General features: G+C 44.4%; 1 protein-coding gene across 5 annotated transcripts; it reads left to right on the top strand.

Annotated features, from left to right (window-relative positions):
- Positions 1 to 4,227: 4,227 nt before the first annotated feature.
- Positions 4,228 to 26,584, top strand: LOC132395812 (zinc finger protein 235-like). Of its 5 annotated transcripts, none has more exons than XM_059972885.1 (5): positions 4,228 to 4,373; positions 11,066 to 11,226; positions 13,177 to 13,211; positions 22,464 to 22,669; positions 24,518 to 26,584. In XM_059972885.1, exon 5 carries the CDS (start codon positions 24,923 to 24,925, stop codon positions 26,060 to 26,062), a length of 1,140 nt encoding a protein of 379 aa, XP_059828868.1. In that variant the 5' UTR covers positions 4,228 to 4,373; positions 11,066 to 11,226; positions 13,177 to 13,211; positions 22,464 to 22,669; positions 24,518 to 24,922; the 3' UTR covers positions 26,063 to 26,584. The 5 variants fall into 5 exon arrangements, with proteins under 5 accessions (XP_059828868.1, XP_059828866.1, XP_059828871.1 ...); XM_059972884.1 differs by lacking the exon at positions 13,177 to 13,211 and adding an exon at positions 9,597 to 9,623 and having other exon boundaries at positions 4,248 to 4,373; XM_059972883.1 differs by lacking the exon at positions 13,177 to 13,211.
- The last annotated feature ends 757 nt before the right edge of the window (positions 26,585 to 27,341 follow it).

Below are 27,341 nucleotides of genomic sequence, written 5' to 3'. Positions count from 1 at the left end.
TTTTATAGATACTATAAACGCCCATTTTTTCCTTCCTTTTTTTCCTCATTAGTTAGTGGCTAGTTTGTTAAATTAGTTTTTCTTAGGGCAATAATATATAATTTTTCTCTTTTTCTTTCTTCTGTTTTTTTCAACATGATATACCTAGTTTTTTGTTGTTGTTTTGTTTATAAGATAGTTGTATCATTCATGATTTCAGAAGACTTAACTATATTGTACTTATTGCGTGTGTATCAATAGACAATAGACAATAGGTGCAGAAGTAGTCCATTCGGCCCCTCGAGTCTGCACTGCCATTCTAAGATCATGGCTGATCATTCACTATCATTACCCAGTCCCTGCCTTGTCCCCATATCCCTTGATTCCCCTATCCATCAGATATCTATCTAGCTCCTTCTTGAAAGCATCCAGAGAATTGGCCTCCACCGTCTTCCGAGGCAGTGCATTCCACACCCCCACAGCTCTCTGGGAGAAGAAGCTCTTCCTCAACTCTGTTTTAAATAACTGACCTCTTATTCTCAATCCATGCCCTCTGGTACTGGACTCTCCCAACATCTGGAACATATTTCCTGCCTCAATCCTATCAAATCCTTTAATTATCTTAAACGTTTCAATCAGATCCCCTCTCAATCTCCTCAATTCCAGCGTGTACAAGCCCAATCTCTCCAATCTCTCTGCGTAAGACAGCCCTGCCATCCCAGGAATCAACCTAGTGAATCTACGCTGCACTTCCTCAATTGCCAGAATGTCCTTCCTTAAACCTGGAGACCAAAACTGTACACAATATTCCAGGTGTGGTCTCACCAGGGCCCTGTACAAATGCAAAAGGACATCCTTGCTCTTGTACTCAGTTCCCCTTGTAACAAAGGCCAGCATTCTATTTGCCCTCTTCACTGCCTGTTGCACTTGCTAATTCACCTTCATTGACTGGTGAACTAGGACTCCTAGGTCTCTTTGCATTTCTCCCTTACCTAACTCTACACCGTTCAGACAATACTCTGCCCTCTTGTTCCTGCTTCCAAAGTGGATAACTTCACATTTATTCACATTGAATGACATCTGCCAAGTATCTGCCCACAAACCCAGCCTATCCAAGTCTCCCTGTATTCTCCTAACGTCCTCTTCGCATGTCACACTGCCACCCAGTTTAGTATCGTCAGCAAACTTGCTGATACAGTTTTCAATGCCCTCATCTAAATCGTTGACATAAATCGTAAAGAGCTGTGGTCCCAATACAGAGCCCTGTGGTACCCCACTAGTCACCTCCAGCCAGTCCGAGAAACACCCATTCACTGCTACCCTTTGCTTTCTATCTGCCAACCAGTTTTCCATCCATGTTGAAACCCTGCCCCCAATGCCATGAGCTCTGATTTTACTCACCAATCTCCTATGTGGCACCTTATCGAATGCCTTCTGAAAATCTAGGTACACAACATCCATTGGCTTACCCTCGTCGAACATCCTTGTTACACCCTCAAAAAACTCCAACAGATTAGTCAAGCATGATTTGCCCTTGGTAAATCCATGCTGGCTCGGCCTAATCCTATTTCTGCCATCAAGATGTGCGACTATTTCGTCCTTAATAACGGACTCAAGCATTTTCCCCACGACTGACGTTAGGCTAACAGGGCGATAGTTCTCCGTTTTCTCCTTCCCTCCCTTCTTGAAAAGTGGGATAACATTAGCCACTCTCCAATCTTCAGGAACTGATCCTGAATCTAAGGAACATTAGAAAATGATTACCATTGCATCCGCAATTTCCTGAGCCACCTCTTTTAGAACCCTCGGATGCAGACCATCTGGACCCGGGGATTTATTAGCCTTCAGTCCTACCAATCTACTCATCACTGTTTCTTTCCTAACGTCAATCTGTTTCAATTCCTCTGATATCATATGACCCTGGCCCATCCATACATCTGGGAGATTGCTTGTGTCCTCCCTGGTGAAGACAGATCTAAAGTACGCATTAAATTCTGTTGCCATTTCTCTGTTTCCCATAACAATTTCTCCCAATTCATTCTTCAAGTTGAACAGGTACTTTGGATTTGGCAAACGAGTTGAACAGGTACTTTGGATTTGTACTCACTCGGTAACACACAAACAAACTTGCAAATGTAATAGTGGCCAGAGGACCTAGGGTAACAGAGGAACAGAAGGAAATTCATATGAGGCAGAAAATGGTGCTGGGTAGGCTGATGGGTCAGAAACCCGATAAATCCCCACGACCTGATGATCTGCATCCCAGACTACCTATGGAGGTGGCTCTCGAAATCCTGGACGCATTGGTAATTATTTTCCAATGTTCTATAGATTCAGAATCAGTTCTTGTGGATTGGAGGATAGCTAATGTTATCCCATTTTTTAGGAAAGGAGGGAGAGAGAAAACAGCAAATTATAGACCAGTTAGCCTGACATCAGTGGTGGGGAAGATGCTGGAGTCAATTATAAAAGACGAAATAGCGGTACATTTGGATAGCAGTAACAGGATAGGTCTGAGTCAGCATGGATTTACGAAGGGGAAATCATGCTTGACTAATCTTCTGGAATTTTTTGAGGTTGTAACTATGAAAATAGACACGGGAGAGCCAGTGGATGTAAAGTATCTGGACTTTCAGAAAGCCTTTGATAAGGTTCTACATAAGAGATTAGTTGGCAAGATTAGAGCACATAGTATTGAGGGGAAGGGTACTGACATGGATAGAATATTGGTTTGCAGACAGGAAACAGAGTAGGGATTAACGCATCCCTTTCAGAATAGCAGACAGTGACTAGTGGGGTACCGCAAGGCTCGGTGCTGTGACTGCAGCCATTTACAATATACATTAATGATTTAGATGAAGGGATAAAAAGTAACATTAGCAGAAGTAACAAAACTGGTGGCAGTGTGATATGTGAGGAGGATGTTATAAGAATGTTATCTGAATGGTGTCAAGTTAGGAAAAGGGGAAGTACAAAGAGATCTCGGTGTTCTTGTCCATCAGTCACTGAAAGTAAGCATGCAGGTACAGCAAGCAGTGAAGAAAGCTAATGACATTTTGGCCTTCATAACAAGGGGAGTTGCGTATAGGAGCAAAAAGGTCCTTCTGCAGTTGTACAGAGCCCTGGTGAGACCACACCTAGAGTATTGTGTGCAGTTTTGGTCTCCAAATTTGAGGAAGGACATTCTTGCTATTGAGGGAGTGCATTGTAGGTTCACGGGGTTATTTCCCAGGATGGCAGGACTGTCATATGTTGAAAGATTGGAGCGATTGGACTTGTATACACTGGAATTTAGAAGGATGAGAGGAGATCTGATTGAAACATATAAAATGATTAAGGGATTGGACGGGCTAGAGGCAGGAAACACGTTTTCGATGTTGGGGGAGTCCGGATGCAGAGGCCGCAGTTTAAGAATAAAGGGTAGGTCATTTAGAATGGAATTGAGGAAAAACTTATTCACCCAGAAAGTTTTGGATCTATGGAATGCTCTGCCTCAAAAGGCAGTGGAGGCCAATTCTCTGGATGCTTTCAAGAAAAAGGTAGATAGAGCTCTTAAAGATAGCACAGTAAAGGGATATGGTGAGAAGGCAGGACAGTGAAAGACGGTGCTGGCTCGAACGGCCGAATGGTCTACTGCTGCACCTATTGTATACTATCTATTGTCTATTATCTACAAAACAGAGATTAGCAATATGTGGAGACCGAAGGGATCGAGGAAATGAGGATCAGGCAGAAACATGTGGCTGAAATGGGAGAGCAGCAGCCAGCTTGTTGATGTTTAGAGGGGCTGAATGGTCACCTCCTGGTGTTTCTCACTTTATGTTTCAGTGTTCCTGTCCAGTGAGGCCAGAGGAATGTGAATAGAAATTAGTGTTTACAAACATAGACTGATTTAAAAGAAACCTGAATATTTCCTGTTTGGGTCTGAATTGTGTGTTGGACCGGGATGGGAATCAAACTATAACTCTGAAAACTCTGTGACCTGGGGGTGGACGGAAAGGTACAGGGAAGATATGGAGGGCAAAATTAAAAATATTACTGAAATAATACGGGAAATTATGAAATAATGTGGGGAAATGCGGCGTTGACTTGGGCAGCGTGTGAGGGGCGAGAAACAGTCACCGGGTCACGTGGGAGACCCTCCACTCTTCATGTCATCCCGTTTTACCGCGGATCGGCAGCACCTGCAGATTTGTTTCAGGCGCCCCGCCTACTGCCCGACGCGTGACGACATCGCGCATGCTCAGTACGGGAATGGTGGTGTGGTTTGTCGTCCTTTGTGAAAGCCGGACGTTGGTGGGACGGGATCGGGAGCGGGAGGGGGTCCTCACCCCATGGGACGGGGAGTCAGGACGGATAATTCTCTGCGGAGCGGTACCAACAATTTCCCTTCGGTGAGTATTGAAGCCATTCCCGAGCGGGGAGGTCTGATGTTAGGCAGTGAACCCCATTAAATTTCCTGAGCTCAAACAAGAGAAAATCTGCAAATGCTGGAAATCCGAGCAACCCGTCCAAACTGCTGGAGGAACTCAGCAGGCCGGGCAGCATCTTGGAAAACAGTACAGTCGACTTAACGGGCCGAAACCCTGCGCCAGGACTGGAGTATAAATGGTTGGGAGTGGGGAAGGGAGAGAGAAAAACAAGGTGATCGGTGAAACCTGAAGGAGGAGGGGATGAACTTCCCGAACTAGCGAGCTCACCTCGCTTTCAGTCCTTCCAGGTGAGGCGACACTTCACAGTCGGCTGGTGTGGTATACTGCGTCCCGTGTTCCCGGTGTAGCCTTTTATATATTGGTGAGACCCGACGCAGACTGGGAGACCGTTTCGCTGAATACCTACGCTCTGTCCGCCAGAGAAAGCAGGATCTCCCAGTGGCCACATATTTTAATTCCACGTCCCATTCCCATTCTGATAGCCTATCCGTGGCCTCCTCTACTGTCAAGATGAAGCCACACTCAGGTTGGAGGAACAACACCTCATATACCGTCTGGGTAGCCTCCAACCTGATGGCATGAACATTGACTTCTCTAACTCCCATTACTGCCTCTCCTCCCCTTCTTACCCCACCCCTAATATATTTAGTTTTTTCCCCCTCCCCTTTTTTCTCCCTCTCTGCCCATCACTCTGCCTGTTCTCCATCTCCCTCCACATTTCTTTCTCCCAAGGCCTCCTGTCCCATGATCCTTTCCCTTCTCCAGCTCTGTATCCCTTTTTGCCAATCATGTTTCCAGCTCTCAGCTTCACCCCACCCCCTCCAGTCTTCTATCATTTTGCATTTCCCCCTCGCCCTCCTACTTTCAAATCTCTTACTATCTTTCCTTTCAGTTAGTTCTGACGAAGGGTCTCGGCCTGAAACTTCAGCAGTGCTTCTTCCTATAGATGCTGCCCGGCCTGCTGCATTCCACCAGCATTTTGAGTTTTGCTTGAATTTCCAACATCTGCAGATTTACTCGTGTTTGCTTTTCCTTTACACAGAACTGTCTGAGATGAGCCGCCGCTCAGCCCCTGTTGTTCTGGTCCTATTAGCAGGATGAAGTAAAACATGTTTCTATATTGTTACTGACAGAGAATTGTACAACTTATGTTCCATGTGTTATCTGAATGTATTTGCCTGTGATACTGCTGCAAGTCAGTGTTTCCCTCAACCTCTACCTTCCTGTACTTGTGCACTTCATAATAAATTCAGCAGGACCTGCGAAAACTCAGTGAGATTTGATTAGTGATGATCATCTTGGCAGCTCGATAGGTCAAATGTAAAGATACGGTACACTGTTAAATGCAAGACCCTGAACAGTGTAGATTATCAGAAGGACCTTAGGGTCCAAGTTCATCACTCACTGAATGAGACTGCACAGATTGATACGGTGGCTCAGAAGGCAAATGGCATGGTTGCCTTTATCCGCTGAAGCATTGTGTTCAAAATTCAGAAGTTGTGTTGCAGCTTTATAAAACTAGTTAGACCATATCTCATGCTGGTGGAACACAGCAGGCCAGGCAGCATCTATAGGGAGAAGCGTTGTCAATGTTTCGGGCTGAGACCCTTCGTCAGGACTAACCAAAGGAAAGATAGTAAAAGATTTGAAGTTGTGGGGGGAGGGGGAAATGCGAAATGATAGGAGAAGTCCGGAGGGGTCTTTCTCCCGAGGCCTCCCGTCCCATGATCCTTTCCCTTCTCCAGCTCTGTGTCACTTTCGCCAATCACCTTTCCAGCTCTCAGCTTCATCCCACCCCCTCTGGTCTTCTCCTATCATTTCGTATTTCCCCCTGCCCCCACTACTTTCAAATCTCTTACTATCTTTCCTTTCGGTTAGTCCTGACGAAGAGTCTCGGCCGGAAACATCAACAGCGCTTCTCCCTATAGATGCTGCCTGGCTTGCTGTGTTCCACCAGCATTTTGTGTGTGTTGTTGTTTGAATTTCCAGCATCTGCAGATTTCCTCGTGTAGACCACATCTGGAGTGTTTCATACAGTTCTGGTTGTCCCCATTCTAGGAAGGATGTCTGGGATTTGGAAAGGGTGCAGAAGAGGTTTACCAGGATATTGTCTGGATTAGAGGGCATGAGCTATAATGAGAAGTTGAACAAACTTGTGATGTTTTCTCCAGAGCCGTGCCGGCTGGGGTGAGACTGGATCGATGTTTATAAGATTACCAGAGGATGAGAAGCAGTGTCTCAGAATGGAAGCGTCCATTATTAAGGACCTTCAGCACCCAGGGCACCCTTTTCTCAATGTTACCATCAGATAGGAAGGTAAAGAAGCCTGAAGGCACACACTCTGTGATTCAGGAACTGTTTATTCCTTTCTGCCACCTAATTGCTAAATTAACATTGAACCCTTGAACACAATCTTACTTTTTAAATATATAATACAGTATTTCTGTTGTTTGCACAATTTTTAATCTATTCATAGAAACATAGAAAACGTACAGCACAATACAGGCCCTTTGGCCCACAAAGTTGTGCCAAACATGTTCCAATCTTAGAAATTACTAAGGTTACCCATAGCCTTCTATTTTTCTGAGCTAGATTTTCACTAGTTTTCTGTAGTGTCCCCAGGTATCTATCGAAAACTGTCTTAAAAGACCCTATCGTATCTGCCTCTACCACCGTTGCCGGCAGCCCATTCCACACACTCACCACTCTCTGATTAAAAACCTTACCTGTGACAGCTCCTCTGTACCTGCTTCCCAGCTCCTTAAACCTGTGCCCTCTTGTAGTAACCATTTCAGCCCTGGGAAAAAGCCTCTGACTATCCACACGATCAATGCCACTCATTATCTTATACACCTCTATCAGGTTACATCTCATCCTCTGTCGCTCCAAGGAGAAAAGGCCTAGTTCACTCAAACTATTCTCATAAGGCATGCTCCCAAATCCAGGCCAAATATCCTTGTAAATCTCCTCTGCACCCTTTCTAAGGATTCCACATTCTTCCTGTAGTGAGGAGACCAGAATTGAGCACAGTGGAGTGTGACCAGGTTCCTATATAGCTGCAACATTACCTCTCGGCTCCTAAACTCAATCCCACAATTGATGAAGGTCATTGCACCATAAGCCTTCTTAACGACTGTTAAGAAACTGTCTTTCCCTCCGTTTCTGAGGCCCCGCCATCCGGATGATGCAACAGTCTCTTCACACATGCCCACAGTCTCCGGATTGGTGGTGTTTTCCTTTCCGCTCAATGCTGAAGCAGATTGTCTGCAGGATCGCAAAAGTGTCCTCGCCTCCATGGTCAGGGAGCCAGGGGTTGGGATCACTTTGTGTGGGCCAAAGATATCGCTTTCCCATCTATGAGGATTTAGACCGATCCCGAGCAGGGACATCTGCTGTTGGCCATGAGCCCCGAACTGAGAGCCAATTATTCATTTATTTTCCAATTATCTGGGCTCATCAAAAACATGTCAACTTCACTTAATCCACATTGAATGATCCAAACCAGGAGCCAGGCTGTCTATTTACGCGGAGTTGAAATGGGAGACCCGCCAACAGGTCACATGAGGCTGTTTACCACTGATCTGCCCTGCCCTCTGTTTTGTGAAGCAAGATGTTTGTGTACATTCCCTGTATGGGTGGTGATGCTTCCTCCATGTTGTGTTGGGGAATCTGATGTTGGCCACTGAGTCCCGTTAACTTCCTCCAACTCATCTCACTTCCTGAGACATCTTGCATTTGTCCTTGAGCTTTATGGCTGTTGTGTCTTCTCCTGGACTGAGGTGGGTGAGAAAGGAGAACGTCCCAGGTTGTGAGGATCTTTGATTTCAGTGTCTGCTTTACCAAGGGACTGGGAAGAGTAAGAGAGAGAATGGTTTCTGTGATGTGCTGATCTGTATCCAAAGGTCTCTGCAGTTCCTCACAGCCATGGGCAGAGCAGTTTCAGTGCAAAGGCAAGATGTGTCTGGATGGGAAACTTTTCTATGGTGTGTTGATAAAAATGTGGTGAGGGTCAAAGTGTAAATGCCAAAGTTATTGTTTATTCTAACTTCGTGATTTTAAGATCTTTTATACAGTAGTGTATGAAAGTAGTGTATCTTTTAGTGTATCTTTAGATACAGTAGTGTATCTTTTATACTGATCTTTTATTCAGTATCTCTGTATTGCTGGAGAACCATCATTGATTGTCCTTGAACTCTTCTCCATTTGCTCATTCCCTGCCCATCTTGTTCAAACTCTGTCCAGTCTCTCTCCCCTCCAGCTTCTGTGATGTGCATTAACCATCTGGGTCAACCTTGGTCCACCCTGTATCACACCTCTTCAATGTTATATATCAGCAAACTTTCTTCTAACCCTTGTCATCATAATGAAGTATTCTTTTACACCTTTGGCCTCACTGAGCTATTTCCAAAATCAGTTTTAGTTAGCTGAAATGTCAGAGAGTCATCAGGCACTAGTTCTGTTGTGCATTGGTGTGGAATTCCTAGGTTTTGAACTGTGACTGGCTGACACACTTCATCATATTACTGTCAGCAAAGAGTACTGGGAGAGTTGGTGCTTGGACTCTAATCCTGTGATTGGCAATCCAGGCAAATGGAACTGTCGGTGTTTTGCCTTTGCCTTTGGTTAATGCTTCTACAGATGGAGCTGGATGGTCATCCTGCAATGAAGCAGAAATTTCGAGCAGCTGAACATTGATTGTGGGGAAATCCTAGATGCACTACCCAGTGTGAGATGCGGGGATGATGTGTGAGACTCTCAGGGTCAGTGAGTGGCAGATTCATCTGTGTGACTCTGTGTGGTTGGGTCCTGGGATTGAGCTGCTTGGCTTATGAGGTGTTGCGTGAGTATTTCTGGTTTGGGATCAGATGTTTGTTTCTGGAGTTCCTTTGGAAACAATGACTGCTATTCTGAGGAGAGAATGAGTTCCCATTCCATCCTCACAGGGAGAGTCTATGAGTAAGTGGGCTGTTCCATGTTTACAACAGTAGAAATAGATCCATAAGTTTGGTGTTCAAACTGTATTTAGAAATCCCCCCCCCCCCCACTATCACCAGTCTGTCACTCAGTGGAAATCAAGCAGAATCTCAAGTTGCTGGAGATCTGCACTAAAAACTGAAAATGTTTGAGGTCATTCTGACAAACCGTTGTTAACCTGAATTGTAAAGTTTGTTTTTCTCCCCACAGCTGTTCCTTACCTGCTGAGCATTTCTGGTAATTCCAGTTTCTTTTTATTACATTCACCATGGAAATGGTTTATATTTCCTGAAATTAACTGTTTTAACCTGGAAATGGAAATGGCTCATTCTTTGATAGTAGAACAGTAGTAAAGAAACCACAGCTTTCCCTGTAAATTATGCTGGTACCAATTTGTCTGTTATTCCTGGAAATGTGTTCAGTACAATTGTTGCTAACAAGACTTACAAGAATAATCTCAAGACTGATCGTCGTCATGTATGAGGAGCATGTGATGGTTCTGGACCTGTGCTCAATGCAGTTCAGAGGGACAGTGGGGGTGGTGGAGGGATGTATGGTTAACTAAACCTATCAAGTGCTGAAAAGCCTGGATACAGTGGACATGGAGAGGATTTTTTCCATTTTTTGGAGAGTTTGTGATCTGACAGCACTTGACTTCACTTTTACTTTTATTGTCACCAGACAATTGATACTAGAGCGTAGAATTATCATAGCGATATTTGATTCTGCGCTTCACACTTCCTGAAGTACAAATCGAATAAAATATAATAAAAATTTAAGTTATAAATCATAATTAGAAAATAGAAAAGGGAAAGTAAGGTAGTGCAAGTCAGGTCCAGGTATTTGGAAGATACGGCCCAGATTTGGGTCAGGATTCGTTCAGCAGTCTTATCATAGTTGGAAAGAAGCTGTTCCCAAGTCTGGCCATATTCTCCTGAACCTTCTCCCAGAGGGAAGAGGGACAAAAGTGTGTTGGCTGGGTATGTCTTGTCCGTGATTATCCTGGCAGCACTGCTCTGACAGCGTGTGGTGTAAAGTGAGTCCAAGGACGGAAGATTGGTTTGTGTGATGTGCTGGGCTATGTTCACAATCTTCTGCAGCTTCTTCCAGTCTTGGACAGGACAACTTTCATACCAGGTTGTGATGCACCCTGGAAGAATGCTTTCTACAGTGCACCTATAAAAATTAGTGAGGGTTTTAGGGGACACAGTCTCAGAATAATGATGCTTACCTTTAAAACTAAGATGAGAAAAAGTTGTGGCCAAAAAAGAGTCTGATCAATGTTGTTTCTGCAGTGGTTGGTTGAGGCTGCCATTTGGGTATATTTATGAAAGAGATTAATATATTAATGATTGCTAAGCAGCTCAGGATGACAGGAGGAAGGCAGGAATATGATTTTGGAATGAAAATCGGCCATGGTTGAATGGTGAGGCAGACCAGATGGATGGAATCACCTAATTCTGTTCTTGTGTTTTATGTCTTACCATGACTGAATGATGGCTCCTTCTTATCCCATATCATTTTGTGACGTGTGAGGGACAATAAATGATTGTTCACTGAGATCATTATATCTGCCTTCAACATTTAAATTTCAGTGAGTTTGTTCTTAGTAACATTAAGCAGAAATGTTTGGTTCTCCTTTTTACTGCTGATGTGCTACGTTATCTCTCCGGTTAAAGTTAGATCTGTGGTGAGAGATTTATTGGAAGAGAAACCCCAACTGCAGGCAAACCACGGCCGAAGACGAGGGAACAGCAACATGCGAACCAGCCCAAGGACTGACAGCGTCAACTGGAGAGAACAACTCTGAATCCCATTGATTCAGTCAGGAGAAAGTTTGGTGAGTCTCATTTACTCAAACACCAGTCCTTTAGATATTACACAAAAATACAACTGCTGACGCTGTGGATCAAAGAGTACGTACACAACACTGGAAGAAATGCTACACCTGTCCCCACACCTCCCCCCTTACCACCATTCCAGGCCCCAGACTGTCCTTCCAGGTGAGGCAACACTTCACCTGCGAGTCTGCTGGAGTCATCTTTTGCATCTGGTGCTCCTGGTGTGGCCTCCTCTACATCGGTGAGATCAGACACAGATTGGGGGACCGCTTCGTCAAGCACCTACTTCATCCATCACAATGGACAGGACTTCCCAGTTGCTACCCACTTCAATTCTGCCTCTCATTCCCATCTAGATATGTCCATACATGGCCTCCTTTACTGCCATGATGAGGCTAAACTCAGGTTGGAGGAGCAACACCTCATCTACCGTCTGGGTAGCCTCCAGCCTGGTGGTATGAACATTGAATTCTCCAAATTCCAGTATTTCCCTCCCCCTCCCCCTTCCCCTATCCCAGGTCCCTCTCTGCCTCTCTCCCCCTTCAACTTTCTGCTTCTTTATCTCTACAGTTCATTCATGCTTATCCCCTCCCCCTCCCCCTTCATCTTTCCTCTGATTGGTTTTCCACCTGGCCCCTCCCCTATCTCTATTACTGGGTTTCGGCCCTCTCTTCTCCCCCATTCCTGATGAAGGGTCTCAGCCCGAAACGTTGGCTACTCTTTTTTCACGGATGCTGCCTAGCCTGCTGAGTTCTTCCAGCGTTGTGTACATATTCTTTAGATATTACATATCTGTACAAGGGAAGTTAGGAAATAGTTGGACTGATACTAAATGTGCCCCAAAGTACCAGTTATGCCTCTGTCAGACCCAGTTGCAATCACCAAGTCTGGTAATGTGTTTCCAGCAGCCCAGACTGTAATGGTACCGTCCGTGAAGTCCGCGTTCCAGTTCACGGTCCGGTCCATTGAGCCCCAGCCCTACATCCTGTTCTAAGGAGGGGTCCCAGCTCTGTGTTCTGTGTTCCTGTCTCCCAAGACCAAGGCTCTGTGTTCTGCATTCCCGTCTCCCAAGTCTGAGTCTGAGCTTCATCTCCTCATCCAGCCCAGGAGTCCCACATCCTGCCACCACGACCGAGCCCAAGTCAAGACCCAGGTTCTGGGTCCCTGTCTAGTCTCCGTCTTGGAGTCCTTTTCCAGGTTCTATGTTCCTAGTTCCTCATCCAGGTCCCGCTTTCCTAGTCTAGTCCTAGCCCTGGCCCAATATTCTAGTCTCCTCCAGGGCCTGTGTCTCATCCAGCATCGTTTCTTCCCCACTTCCCTTGCTTTCTTGATGCACCTAGTCCTGTCCCTAGTTCTTCAGTGTCTATGTCTTGCATTTAGGTCCACACTCAATGCCCATCTTATGACACAGCCCTTTAAAACCTCTCCCATTCTGTGGAAGTCGAATCCGGAAAAAGTCACTCAAAGACCATATAAGTACAAACTCTTTATTCCAAGCACCCAGGGCTTACTCAGTTAGTCGCTCAAATAGGAACAGTCTGTGACTGTTCCCACCCAATCCACTAACTGATTAACAATTCCCCTTACACCACAGATATATCCGTCCAGATATACCACACAAGACAGGCTGGCACCAAAGTTATTTAGTACATGACAGCCCCTAAAGACAAATTACAAAATAGTCATCATGGCTTACACACAGAGAACAGACTGAAGCTGTCCTATCTCTACACATGAATGCACAAGGAGAGAAACATCCTGAAACCTGAGCTAGCTACCCTCAATAAGAAACATCGGTCAGCATGGCTTAGCACATCTGTTGATCATCAGCAGTTTCTTTCAGAAAAACAGGCTGCTATTGTTTAACGAAGTGTTAATTCTTTTACAAACTTTACCATTCCCTCCTTTTGATCATTACATGATCAACAAAGCAGTATTTTTTTTTACAGAGAAACAACCGAGGACAGTGCTGACTTCTCAGTGGGTAAAAACAGTGTAAATCAATAATTATAACAATGATATGTACAACTATTAGACAATGATGCAGTATCATGCTCCACATATTACCGAACAGGCTTTGAAGACCACCATTTTGACCCTTCGGTGAACCTGTGTAAGTCCTGCCCTACTGTCTTGTTGTAGTCAATCTCCTTGGCAGTGTGCTCGGAGAGTGATGTAATGTTAGACTCATCAGGGATATAGGTGCAGCATTCTGTGTCAATAAAAGCACGGGTTCCCCCTTTCTCAGCTAGGATAATATCTACAGCCATACGATTCTATAGGACTGTTTGCTGTATTGCAGTCATTTCAGTGGATATTTCTGTTACTTTGGCCTGTGTTTCTGTCAGGGCCCCTGCTCCTCAAGTGCTGTAGCCAAATTGATTATCTCCTGTGAATTCCTGGCTACTCCATAGGAGAAAAAAGTGATCATCCAAAATTGCTCAGTCTCAGTTATTCCTCTCCACTGCTGGGCACCTGCAAGTATGGCCAGGATACATGTTTCCCAGTTTAGTAAGTTCCGTTCTGTCAAAACACTGACAGCTGCAGTCATTCTGACTGGACCACAGTTCCTCATCTCTCTTCCCCGGCTGTTATTTGAGAAAGCCCAGGCTGAGAGTTCCTCACTCTGGTTGAGTGGGATTACTGACATTGGAATCATAGTTTTACCATGCTGCGGAATTTCAACACAAACCCAGCAGACCTCTAGTTCTATCTGTTTGGCATAGGTGTGACAGACAGAAAGCTGTTAACATGGGGGCTCCCAGATGCTGGGGTGAGTTCTCTCAAAGACATAAACATGAACACCACTGTTACGTACCCATAACGGTTTAAATGAACCAGCAACAATAGACCACACTTGGAGTCTGGTTTTGATGTTAAAATCGCTATCTTCATTAGTATCTACTTATAATATAACAACTTCAGCAAAATAATCAGGTTAAAAGTGTTATGAGAATACATATGTGTAAGTATAACTCCCAAACCTTTGAGCTCAGGGAATACCAAGTTTAAAGTCTTGAGATGGTGAAGTATGAAAGTTCAGTTCATCCACAGAATAAGTGATGAGAGAGAGATTTGTAATCCAGGGTGAATGTCGACAGAAGGCAATTACATTGAATTCCATGGAGGTAAAGCAGGATAACAGTTGCCGTAGGTATTATCCGTCGTTGTTACAAATCCACATACAAATTACCAAAAGTAGCTTATCACAGGGGTACTGTCTTCAAAAGGAACTACCCCTCAGGCAAGGGTGAACACACAGGTAGATTCCACAAGGTACTCCCAATCCAGATCCAGCACACTAAGTATTACCGACAATGATTTCCACAGGATATCCCTTCTCACAAGTGGTTACCACATAACACACCCAAACCCAGCTAAGGGTTAACAAAGTGGTAGCCATGGGATAGTCCAACAAAATGCACATAGGGATTATACGATTTACCACCAACAGTGATTTGTCACAGGATTACCCTCTTCAAGTGAATAACTACACCCAGGCAAGGGTTAGCACAAGTGGTCTTCACAGGATACTCCCAAACCACAGGATACACCAAATGTCTTGTTCACTTGGCCGAGAATCTCTCCGGGTCCCTCAGTACCAGCTGCATAGCCAAGGAAGCCCAACATTGTCTCTACTTTTGGCGAAGACTGAGAAAAGTCCATCTTCCACCCCCCATCCTCATCAGATTCTACAGAGGATGTATTGAGAGCATCCTGAGCAGCTGCATCACTGCCTGATTCGGGAATTGTACCATCTCGGATCGCAAGACCTGCAGCGGATAGTGAGGTCATTGGGGTCTCTCTTCCTGCTATTACAAACATTTATACCACATGCTGCACCCACAAAGCTAGCAGTATTGTGAAGGACCCCACACACCCCTCACACAAGCTCTTCTCCCTCCTGCCAACTGGCAAAAGTTACCAAAGCATTCTGGCTCCTACAACCAGACTGTGCAATAGTTTCTTCCCTCAAGCCATTGGACTCCTCAATACTCTAGAGGCTAAACTGACATCTAGATCATTTATTATTATATTGTAATTTGTCCTCTACTGTGCCTATTGTCTTATTTATATAATTATTGTACAGCCCTGCACTGTTTTGTGCACTTTATGTAGTCTAGTGTAGCCTTGTGCTGTCTAGTGTATTGTGTTTCATGTAGCACCAGGATCCTGCAGGAACGTTGTTTCATTTTTACTGTGTATTGTAACAGCATTTCATGGTCAAAATGACATTAAACTTGACTTGCACAAAATGTTGGTGGAACTCAGGCAGCATCTATAGGAAGAAGCACTGTCGACGTTTCGGGCCGAGACCCTTCGTCAGGACACAATTTAAATAAACTGGACTTCACTTGAAACCGAAAGATCCACTCCTATGGATCAAACAAAGTGACAATCACACATTTCGCATACGCTGGATCAATAATCATTCCGCCCTTGTGGGCATAGGGAGTCCAAACAGTGACCTTTGGCCACTAGGTCCTTTGATTCGAACCTTCCATCTTCTTTCTTTCTCTCTGTCTGACTGTATGTCTGCGACTGTCCTTGCTTAAATAAAACAAACTGAGTTATGCAAAGACGAGCTGCAAGCAATTGTAAACACGCTGCATAGTCAAATAGTTCCGCTCCTCTCTCTCTCTTAATAAGAATCAAACATGAACCGAGAAAGCCGGCGGCTGATCTCACTCAGGCACTCTCTCTTAAAATGACACTCCATGGAAAGAAACCTAGGGGTTCATCACTCCACTATCAACCAATACCTTTTCTTTTAGTCCGAGAGAGTCTTCTACTCAGTTCCTTCAGTAACACATTTGTAGACTGTTTGATGTATCCACCTTGATTGCCCCTTCAGTTTCCATGGGACTGGTCAATAACAGCTGATATGGTCCTCTCCACTGAGGTCCAAGTTTCCCTCGATCCCAGTTCTGATCAGAACAAAATCCCCAGGTTCTATGGTGGGATGGTCATTCCTCGCTGCGGGGTAGTTCTCTTTCTTGTAAGCCTGTCGTACCTGTGAAATTAATGCTTGGAGAATTTTGGTTAGTTGGCATATATATTTCCCCATCTCTTCCCCTATGGTATGCATATCCAATTTTGCTGGTAAACTTTCTGGGAGCAATGGTACCCTGCGTCCTGATCCTCATCGGCCATCCATAAATGATTTCAGCTGGTGACAACTCAGTTTTACCTCTGTGGTGTAACCCTCATGTGGAATAGGGCTAATGGTAGGACCCTCAACCAGGTGAGCCCAGTCTCAACTGTTAGTTTGGCCAATTTACTCTTCAGAGTGTCATTGGTTCTCTCCGCTATGCCAGTGGCCTGTGGGTGGTGTACACAGTGGAATTGTGGCTTGATAGCTAGTTCGTTGCATACCCCTTAATTTAGTTTTGTACTATTGTCAAATCTCAGCAGGCTGTACCTGAGAATTATTTCCCATAATAATACCTTCACAACAGTCAGACCAGTATTAATGGTAGTTGGAATCCATCTACTAAACACATCTATAATAACTAAACAGTATCTATAGCGATGTACTCTGGGCAATACAATAAAATCAACATGTAGACAAGTAAAAGTTCCACCTGTCAAAGGAGTTCTACCTGGTGTGCAGGGTACAGGTTACCAATCATTCCCTCCTTTCCCAAGTGTGTACAATTATATATGTTATCGACCAATATTGGTTAAAACTGTGTAGGAACACAAACTTGTCCCGCTGGGGTGATCCAAAAACCTAGGTCGGAGTCTTTCTGGCACCCCATCTGGAACCACAGTTTGCACTCCTCAGAGGCGTCCCCCTGAAAAGTATACACCACCCACATGTCTGGCAAACCCGTACTTCTTAAGACATGGAAGGTTGCTTGATGGGAACTCAAGGGGTCTACAACTATCGAGGATTGTGCCGCACTTTTCGCTGTCTAATCTGCTAAAGCATTGCCTTTAGTGACCCAGTCGGACATACGGGTGTGGGCCGCAGATTTAATAATAGCCAAAACTGGAGGTAGCTGTAGAGCGGTGAGTAAGTTGTTTACAAAGGTGCCATTACTAATGGGGTGGCCAGAGGAAGTCAGGAATCCCCATGTTCCCAGAGAGCCCCCTAGTCATGTACAACTCCAAATGCATAACGGGAGTCTGTGTAAACATTCCCACTTTTATCTGTTGCTGGAAAACAGGCACGAGTCAGAAAAAAACAGCTCAGCCTTCTGGGTGAATGCAGCTGCTTCAAAAGAGGCCTGCTCAACTATTGCACTGTCCATCACTGTTGCATAGCCAGAACACTGTTTCCCTGCTGGATCCACAAATGAGCTTCCATCTTAAAAAGGTGCTTTGGGCTTGAGAGGGTATTGCAGAATGGATGAGAGAGTCTGTCCTTCTTTCATGGTGATCCAGACAGGGGGGCAGTTGGTGCGGCTGACTTCATGGCCTGAAATTGCCCAGGGATGGGGTACAATGTCTTGGGTTTAGGCAATCTTAAAAGAGTATCTTAACAGATGTCCCGTCTTCACCTCCAAGTCCTTCCAGTTTCGGAGTTGGCCTGCGGCCAAGTCTTGCCAGTCTCTGTCAGTGTTTGAGGCTTGTTTTGTCAGGGTGTAGGCAGTGAACCCTAGGCTCTTTGGCTTGAACCCAAGGCAAACCCTAACAGTGATATGAAGAACCATATTTATTTGTCTGTCGCCAAAGGAAATCCAGAACTTCGGCCAGTAATGCAATGCCCTCTCTTTCATTAACCTCTCCAATCAACGTGACTGGGAACTTCTGTCCCTCGAGGGGTGCATAATATTGACTTTCCTTGGTGGCACACCTCAGGGTCATAGCACAGAGTCACATGTGGGTTGACCGCTGGCAGAAGTGGTTCAAACACAGTGGAGTCCAGATTATGTGCCCATACACCCATTCACATTCTGCTTTTAGCATCTTCCAATCTTTGCCATCCCTTCTACAGTACATACCTCTCTGCCTTTGTCACATGCATTATTCCTCCAACTTGCTAATAATACACTGTTCCACTTTGCATCTGCCTTATCCTTCCATTCCCTTTTCAACAATTTCCACCTCTTTCCACAATTCTTTTTCCATATCAAATTTACTGCTTGTTCTCATAAGGTAATATCCCAGGTTCCCTCCAGTGGCCACATTTTGTACCCCAATTTCTTATTCAGCACTGCATACAACATTTGCAAATCTTTTTCCTTGTCTGGAAAACTCTCACACATATCGTGTAGGGCTGCTCCTGGCCCATTTGTATCAATCAACTGCAATTGACCCATGTTCTCTAAGTAATTTACCTGGCACAAAGCCTCTTGCTCAATTAACAATCAGATAAATTTACCCCTCCTGCCCATTTAATAAATTTAGCAGGCTGGCACCTCCTGCTCAATTGATAAATTTACACGGCCCATCTGCCTCCTGTCCTCTTAGTAAAATTTATCCGGTACTGCCTCCTGCTTACTTAATAAAATTTTGCCACCTTATATGAGTCTCCTGACAGAATCTTTCCCAATCCCTTCAAGGTCTGTGATCCGCCTTGATGAAGGACTGTACCTCCAAAGGAACCAACATAGAGTGACAAAAGGCAAAATACCTATTGCACACCCAGTCAATCTCCACAGTCCTCAGTGTGATCCAGCCACTTACTCAGCCTGTCTGCTTGGTACTCCCTGTATTGGTATACTGTTTGTGACACCAAATCTTAAAGTTGAATCCAAATAAAACCCAGGAGACCAGCTTCTTATCATCACCACAGTTTATTGCACATTCTCCTATAGGAGTTTGAGACCCAGTTGTCAAAGGGAAGGCACGAATGTCCTGCCACCTTCTGACAAGTGGACTGACTCGGTCAGGTTACAGCCATATATTTATACACAGTAAGCCCCATACATTACTATAGCAAGATGTTATTTGAACTAGTACACCCACCAAGTCTGTTGGTGCCAAACTTAATTGCTTAGATAAGAGAGTTTGCTAAATCAAGGTTTTAATTACAGATGGATGTTCTATTCAGTCCTTATCAGTTATTCTCTTTGCAAGGACCTGACTTAATTACGAACAGATGTTTATTCCTGTCTTGATTGGCGAGTTCTCCTCCCTTAACTCAAATGACGGCACAGTGTATAATGTTATCAACTCTCAGTGTGTCTCTCTGTAAGCCAAGAGAACTGGTAATGAGTCTTTCATAGCTAATTGCTGTAGACAGAGATTACTTCAGTTCAAAAGTTCCTATTCAGTCCCAATTATTCATTTAACCATAGGTTACGCAGATTCGAAAAAAAAAATTTAATATATCCTCAATTCCTCAGGAGGTTTCAGGGGAAATATTTATGTCCAATACACCAGTGTGTATTACGGTGATTCAAAAGTTGGTGGAGAATTTACAAGTGGGAAGAAGTGGAATGATATTTGGAAATCTGACTTTTTAAAGGGTAATTTAACAAGCAATCTGCTTATGGACAATGTGCAAAAGCTCTGATGAAAAAGTCCTTCATTACCTGTTACAAGCCTGCTACATAGGTTGTGTGAGAGTGCAGATGAACTCGATCTAACCCAGAGGAGATCAAAGTTCTTATCGACAGTGATTTGCTATCTGTTAAAATGAATACCTCCATATATAAAATTCAGTGTGCACATGTCACTGATTAAAAGAAATACACAGTTCAAGATTTATGTGCACACTGGCCATTACAAATTAGAGGGGACATTGGTGGGAAGGTGGGGAGATGTCCAATGTCCTTGATGTCCTCACATACAAGATGTGCATCCAGCTGTAGCTTGTAACCCTACACTTTAATGAGTTGGAACTTGAAATGGAGGAATTTCGGATCATCCAGAAGTTGGAGGTGGTGAAAGATATGACATGAAGAGAGGTGAGTTACACCCAAGGTGGAGGACACAGGAAATTGGGTGAGAGATAGGAAGGGGAATGAAGTTAAATAGCCACCATAGAGTACTCTTGTTGCTATCCCACAAAACAGCAGTTGTGTCCTCCTGCCTTTCCAATGCTTCCACTTCTTTGGGATGTATCTATCACTCAGCTCCCAGAAACTCCAGCCATTGCTGCTCCATTGTCACTTCTACCTTTTACCTTCCAAACCAGTTTGGCCAGCTTCTCTGTCACAGAAGCATGGAGAAGTTCAGTATGGAAATAGGCTATTTAACCCATCTATTCAATGCTGAAAAAACATTTAAACTGTCTAATGCAACTACCTGCACCAGGACAATTGCCCTCCATACCCTTACCATCCGAGCTCCCACCCAAACTTCTCTTAATGGTGAAATTGATCTCATATTGACCACTTGTTGCTGACATCTCATTCCACACACTCATGACCATTTCAGAAAAGAACTTTTCCACATGTTCCCGTTAAATTTTCACCTTCCCAACTTACCCATGACCTCTGGTTGTAGTGCCACCCAACCTCAGTGGAAAAAGTTGCTTGCATTACCCTATCTCTACCCTGATAATTTTGTGTACTTGTAACAAAATCTCAATGAAATGTATAATTTCCTTGTTTTTGTTTAGAGCCTTTCTTTTAGATTTATAAGATGATGAGGGCATTGATCATCTGGATAGCCAGAGGTTTATTCCCAGGTTTGAAATGGCTAGAACGAGGGGGCATATTTCTAAGGTGCTTGGAAATGGATATCGAGGGGATGTCAGGGGTAAGTTTTTTTTACACAGAGAGTGGTGGGTGTGTGGAATGCATTGCCAGCAGCAGTGGTTGAGGCAGATACAATAGGGTCTTTTAACAGCCTTTTAGATGGGGTACATGGAGCTTAGGAAAATAGAGGGCTATGCGCTAGGGAAATTCTAGGCAGTTTCTATAGTAAGTTGCATGGTCGGCACAACATTGTGAGCTGAATGGCCTGGAGTATGCTGTAGGTATCTATGTTGTATGTTCTATGAACAGCAAAATAACTTTGGCTATCCTACAATCCTCTGATAATGCCCCCATCACTAAGGATGATTTAATTATCTCTGTCAGGGCCCCGACAATTTCTGCACTTGCATCCTGTAGGGTCCAAGGGAGTTCCTTGTCAAGCCCGGGAGATTTATCCACCCTAATCTGCCCGGATAGTAAACATCTCTTCGTTAATCTGTACATGGGCCAAGATTTTAATGCAGCTCTTCCACACTCCCATAGACCCTGTGTCCATCTGAGTAAATAGAGATGAAAAAATGTTTAAGATGTCCCCCATCTGCTTTGGTTCCACACGTGGATTGCCATTCCAGTCTTCCAGAGGACCAACATTGTGCCTTACAGGCTTTTTGCTCTTAATATATCTCTGGGATACCTGAGAATTATTCTTCATCTTTTCTGCGAGGGCAACCTCATGCCTTCTTTTAGCCATCCTGATTTACTTCTTGTTTGTTTTCTTCCATTTCTTATACTCCATAGGAACCTACCTGCCTATCGCTGTTATGCAACTCCATTTTGTGCTTCACAATGATCTCAATATCTCTTGAAAACTAAGGTTCTAACTTTACCTTCCATTGTGCAAGCACATACCCACATTGTACTTGAAATATTTCACTTTGAAGGCCTCCTATTTCCCAAGCACACCTTTGCCATAAAGCAGCCTGTCCCAATCCGCAGTTACCAGATGCAAGTGTCATAATTCCAGGTGCTGTTCCATGCCCTAAACACATCAACCTTTCATACACTGTTCCTTGTATTGAAATATACAGGGCTCAGCATATTCACTGCACCATGCTCAACTTTTTCATTCCTGATTTTGTATGAGGCCTGAACAACATCTGTCTCCACAACTGATGCACTATCTGTTCTGTTATTCAGGCTCCCATTCTCCCTGCAACTTTAGTTTAATCTCCCCCACCCCTTACCATGCAGCACTAACAAGCCTTACCACTGGGATATTAGACACATCCTTGTTTTGTTCCCCAACATAACAGATTCTCTATCACCTCTTTGGCTTTCCTCACTCAGATCAAAGAACAAGGAGTGCATACCAGGTACAGGCAATTAGGAACAAGTGGGGTACATATGAGTAATAGGAAATTCAAGTTAACACTTATGACAGAAATAAAAGAAGGCATGAGGTTGCTCCAGCAAACAAGGTGAAAGAGAATCCTCAGTGATTCTGCAGATATGATAACAGCAAAAAGATTGCAAGGGACAAAATTGGACCTTTGGAGATTCAGAATGGTAATGCACACAATGAGACAAAGTAGATGGGAGAGAATTAAAATATATTTTTTTTTCCATCTGTATTTACTCAGGAGATGAACCCAGATTCTACAGAATTGAGGCAAAGCGGCATCAACTTCATCGACTCTGTACAGATTACAAAGGTTTGCTGTCTTAAGGCAAATTAGCATGGATAAAGCACCAGCTCCTGACAAGTTTTTCCCTAGGACCCTGCAGAAGATAAGTGCAGAACTCGCTGGGGCCCAAGCACAGATATTTAAATCATCTTGAATGACAGGTGAGGAACTAGAGGATTGGAAGATAGACAATGTTGTTCCACTGTTCAAGTAGGGCTCTAAAAATAAACTAAGAAATAATGGCAGTGGTGGGAAAGTTATTAGAATGTATGTGCAGGAACTGGATATATAAGTATTTGGATAGATGTGGACTGATTAAGGATAGGCAGCATGGCTAACCAATCTTATATAGTCTCTGGAGGAAGTTACCAGGAAAGTGGATGAAATCAAGGCAGTGGATGTTGTGTACATGGTCTTTATCAAGGTACTTGACAAATTCTCATATGGGAGGTTGGTGAAGAAGGTTCAGTCACTCAGCATTCAAGATGAAATAATAAATTGGATGACACACAGGCTTTGGGAGAAGCCATATTGTGGTAGCAGATTGTTACCTTTCTGACCAGAGGTCTATGACTAGTGGTGTGCCATAGTGATCAATGATGGATCTGTTGTTGTTTGTCATCTGTATCAGTAATCTGGATGATAGTGTGGTTAAGTGGATCAGCAAATTTGTGGATGACACCAAGGTAGGTGGTGTAGTGTGCATCGAGGAAGACTATCATGGCTTGCAGTGTGATCTGGGCCAGCTGGGGAAATAGTTTGAGAAACGGAAAATGGAATTTAATGCAGACAAGTGTGAGGTGTTGCACTTTAGTAGGACATACCAAGGTAGGTCTTTCACAGTGATTGGTAAGGCATTGAGGAGTGTTGTAGAAGAAAGGAAACTGGGAGTACAAGTCCTTAATTCACTGAAAGTGGTTTCACAGTTATGTAGGGATGGAAAGAATGATTTTGGCCCATCGGCCTTCATGAATCAAAGTACTGACAATAGATGGATGTTACGTTCACATTGTATAAGACATCGGTGAGGCCTAATTTGGAGTACTGTGTGCAGTTTTGGTCACCTTCCTACATGAAAAATGTAAAAGAGGTTTAAAGATGTTGCCAGGTCTGGAGGACTTGGGTTATAAGGAAAGATTGGACAGATTAGGACTTTAATCCTTGGAGTGCAGGAGATTGAGGGTAGATTTGATTGTGATAGACGGGCATAGATAGGGTAAATGCAAACTGGCTTTCTCCACTAAGATTGGGTGCAACTACAACCAGAGGCCATGGGTTAAGGGTGAAAGGTGAAACATTAAGGGGAACATGAGGGGAAACTTCTTCACACAGACCGTCATCCAGGTGTAGAATGAGCAGCCAGCACAAGTGGTGCATGCGAGCTTGAGTTCAACATTTAAGAGGTTTGTATAGGTACCTGGATGGTAGGGGTATGGGAGTCAACAGTTTAAATAGTTCAGTCCAAACTAGATGGCCCAAAGGGCCTGTTTTTGTGTTGCATTTTTCTATGACTCTGACAAGAACCTGAAATAATACTAATATTTACTCTAAGTCCATTTAATAGCTGTGTGGACCAACCATTTATCTCAGCAAGAAATTTCTATATGGCATTAAACCTGTGGTACTTTAAATTAATAGTACATAGAAGAAAATCCCAGCTGCACATCAACAAAGGCTATTTGTGTAAGAGTATTTCAGTTACTATGGGGCCTGGCACCCATGTAGCTCAGTGGGAACAGGGAATAAAACCAATGGAGAGAGTCAAACAGAGCCAAGTCACAAATTGGAGATGGGAGAAATGCCCTATTCTTATATATCCAGGAAGAACATCAGAGAGTTTGAGGGTCATTTCAGATACCAGCACTGTGCCCAGTTAGAAGATTTGTCTCTCCAACTTCGGTTGAATCTCACAGTAACAATGAGAAGCCAGATCACACTTTGACAACTCAAGTGATGACATCTAAAATGTTGTCCTTCACCCATTGATGGATTTTGTAAATCTTTTACAGGTAAAAAACGAGAAGGAATTTGTCTCCGGGAATCTGGAACACGACATGCCAGTTTTGCTGTCGCTGTCTAGATATTTTAAAAGTGTAGCAAGGAATTCAATCGACCATTCTTCCTGCTCAGACTGTGGGGAGGGATTCACTCAATCATCTGACATATTAGCACGCCCGTCATTTTTCACAGGGGAGGACGTTCAACTGCTCAGACAGTGGGAGGGGATTCACTCAGTCATCTCAACTGAAGGTACATCAGCAAGTTCACACTGGACAAGACCATTCACCTGTTCTGTGGGTGAGAAGGAATTAAGTTGGGCATCCCACCTATGAACACACCAATCAGTTCACACTGGGCAGAGGCTGGTCATCTGCTGAATTTGTGGGCAAGGATTCACTCGGTCATCTGAACAAATGGCTCACCAGCGAGTTCACACCAGGGAGCAGCCATTCTTCTGCCTCGACTGTGGGAAGGGATTCACTCAGGCATCTCACATACTGAGACACCAGTCAGTTCACACTGCAGAGAGGGATTTCACCTGCTCAGATTGTGGGAAGAGATTCCCTCACTCTTCCACTCTACAGAGACACCAGTCAGTTCACACTGGGGAGAGGCCATTCACCTGCTCAGACTGTGGGAAGAGATTCACTCAATCATCCAACCTACAGAGTCACCAGCGAATTCACACTGGGGAGAGGCCATTCACCTGCTCAGACTGTGGGAAAGGATTCACTTTGTCATCTCACCTCATGACACACCAGTCAGTTCACACTGGGGAAAGGCCGTTCACCTGCTCAATCTGTGGGAAGAGATTTACTCAGTCATCCACCCTACAGAGACACCAGCGAGTTCACACTGGGGAGAAGCCATTCACCTGCTCAGAGTGTGGGAAGAGATTCACTCAGTCATCCACCCTACAGAGACACCAGTCAGTTCACACTAGGGAGAGGGATTTCACCTGCTCAGTCTGTGGGAAGAGATTCCCTCTCTCTTCTACACTACAGAGACACCAGCGAGTTCACACTGGGGAGAGGCCATTCACCTGCTCAGACTGTGGGAAAAGATTCACTTCATCATCTCACCTACTGACGCACCAGTCCATTCACACCGGGGAGAGGCCGTTCAACTGCTCAATCTGTGGGAAGAGATTCACTCAGTCATCCACCCTACAGAGTCACCAGAGAGCTCATGCTGGGGAGAAGCCGTTCACCTGCTCAGACTGTGGGAAGAAATTCACCCAGTCGTCCACCCTACAGAGTCACCAACGAGTTCACACTGGGGAGAAGCCGTTCACCTGCTCAGTCTGTGGGAAGAGATTCACTCAGTCATCCAACCTACAGAGTCACCAGCGAGTTCATACTGGGGAGAAGCCGTTCACCTGCTCAGAATGTGGGAGGGCATTCACTCAGTCATCGAACTTACAGAGACACCAGTCAGTTCACAATGGGGAGAAGCCATTCATCTGTTCAGAATGTGGGAAGGGATTCACGGACTCATCCCAACTACTGGCACACAAGTCAGTTCACATGGGAGAGGCCGTGCACCTGCTGTGAATGTGGAAAAGGATTCATGCAGTCACATCATCTACAGAGACACCAACAAGTTCACACTGGGGGAGACTGTGGAAAGGGATTCACCTGATCATCTGACCTGTTGGCACACTAGTCAGTTCACAGTGGGGAGTGGCGGTTCACTGTCCAGAATGTGGGAAGGGATTATCTTGGTCATCTGATCTGCTGGTACACCAGTCAGTTCACATTGGGGATAGGCCAGTCATCTGCTGTGAATGTGGGGAGGGATTCACTCAGTAATCTAACCTTGTAGCACACTACTGGGTTCACTCTGGGGAGAAAGTTTCAATAAGATGCAATATTTGTCCAACACCATTGCGGAATGCAATTTCGAGAGAGACTATCGTTGCTGAATTCTGCAATTATTGCTGATGCTCACCACACCCAGTTCTGCAGTCTGGTTACTGGGCATGGGAGGAGTTTCTTCTGCTGCATATTCGCCTTTTAAAGGGACTTGAGTTTAATATTTTGGATCTGAGACAAATAAATCAGTTCTATTTTGAACTCTGTCTCTGGTACTTAGTGAATTTATAATACACCTAGTTAACAGTAGAGAGTCGACTCAGGCCAGCTGGACCCTGCCTGTGAATCAGTTCCACGATGGTCCTTTTAAATCCTCCCCTGTTGTTCCCTGTGGTGATGGGTTCCAAACAGTCATCATTCTGTGGGTGTGGAGGTTCCCCTTGAATTTTCTGCAGACTGAAGAAGTCGAGCTGACTGCAGTTCTGTCTGAGATGTTCTTTGCCCTTCAAATCTCTGGGCTGAGGAATTACATTGGTAGTTAACCTCCTTATTCACAGCTCATTCCACACTATGGGTCATTTTCCCTGCTTCTAAAGGGTTAGCAAATAAAACCTGCAGCACAATAGAGGCCCTCTGGGCCATAAAGTTGTGCGGAATATGTCCCTACCTTGGAAATTACTGGAGTTACCCATAGACCTCTATTTTTCTAAGCTCCATGTACGGATCCAAAAGTCTTTTAAAAAGTCAATTGTATCCGCCTCCACCACTGTTGCTGGCAGCCCATTCCATGCACTCACCACACTCTGGGTAGAAAAATTTACCCCTGACATCCCATCTGTACCTACTCCCAAGCACCTTAAACCTGTGCCCTCCTGTGGCAGCCATTTCAGCCCTGGGAAAAAGCCTCTGTCTATCCACACGATCAATGCCTCTCATCATCTTATCCACCTCTATCAGGTCACCTTTCATCCTCCTTTGCTCCAAGGAGAAATGGCTGAGTTCACTCAACATCTTCCCA

The sequence above is a fragment of the Hypanus sabinus genome, chromosome 6 (assembly GCF_030144855.1).
Source record: "Hypanus sabinus isolate sHypSab1 chromosome 6, sHypSab1.hap1, whole genome shotgun sequence".
Classification (NCBI taxonomy): domain Eukaryota; kingdom Metazoa; phylum Chordata; class Chondrichthyes; order Myliobatiformes; family Dasyatidae; genus Hypanus; species Hypanus sabinus.
Note: the sequence above shows the minus strand (reverse complement) of the source record. Positions and strands in the feature narration are given on the sequence as shown.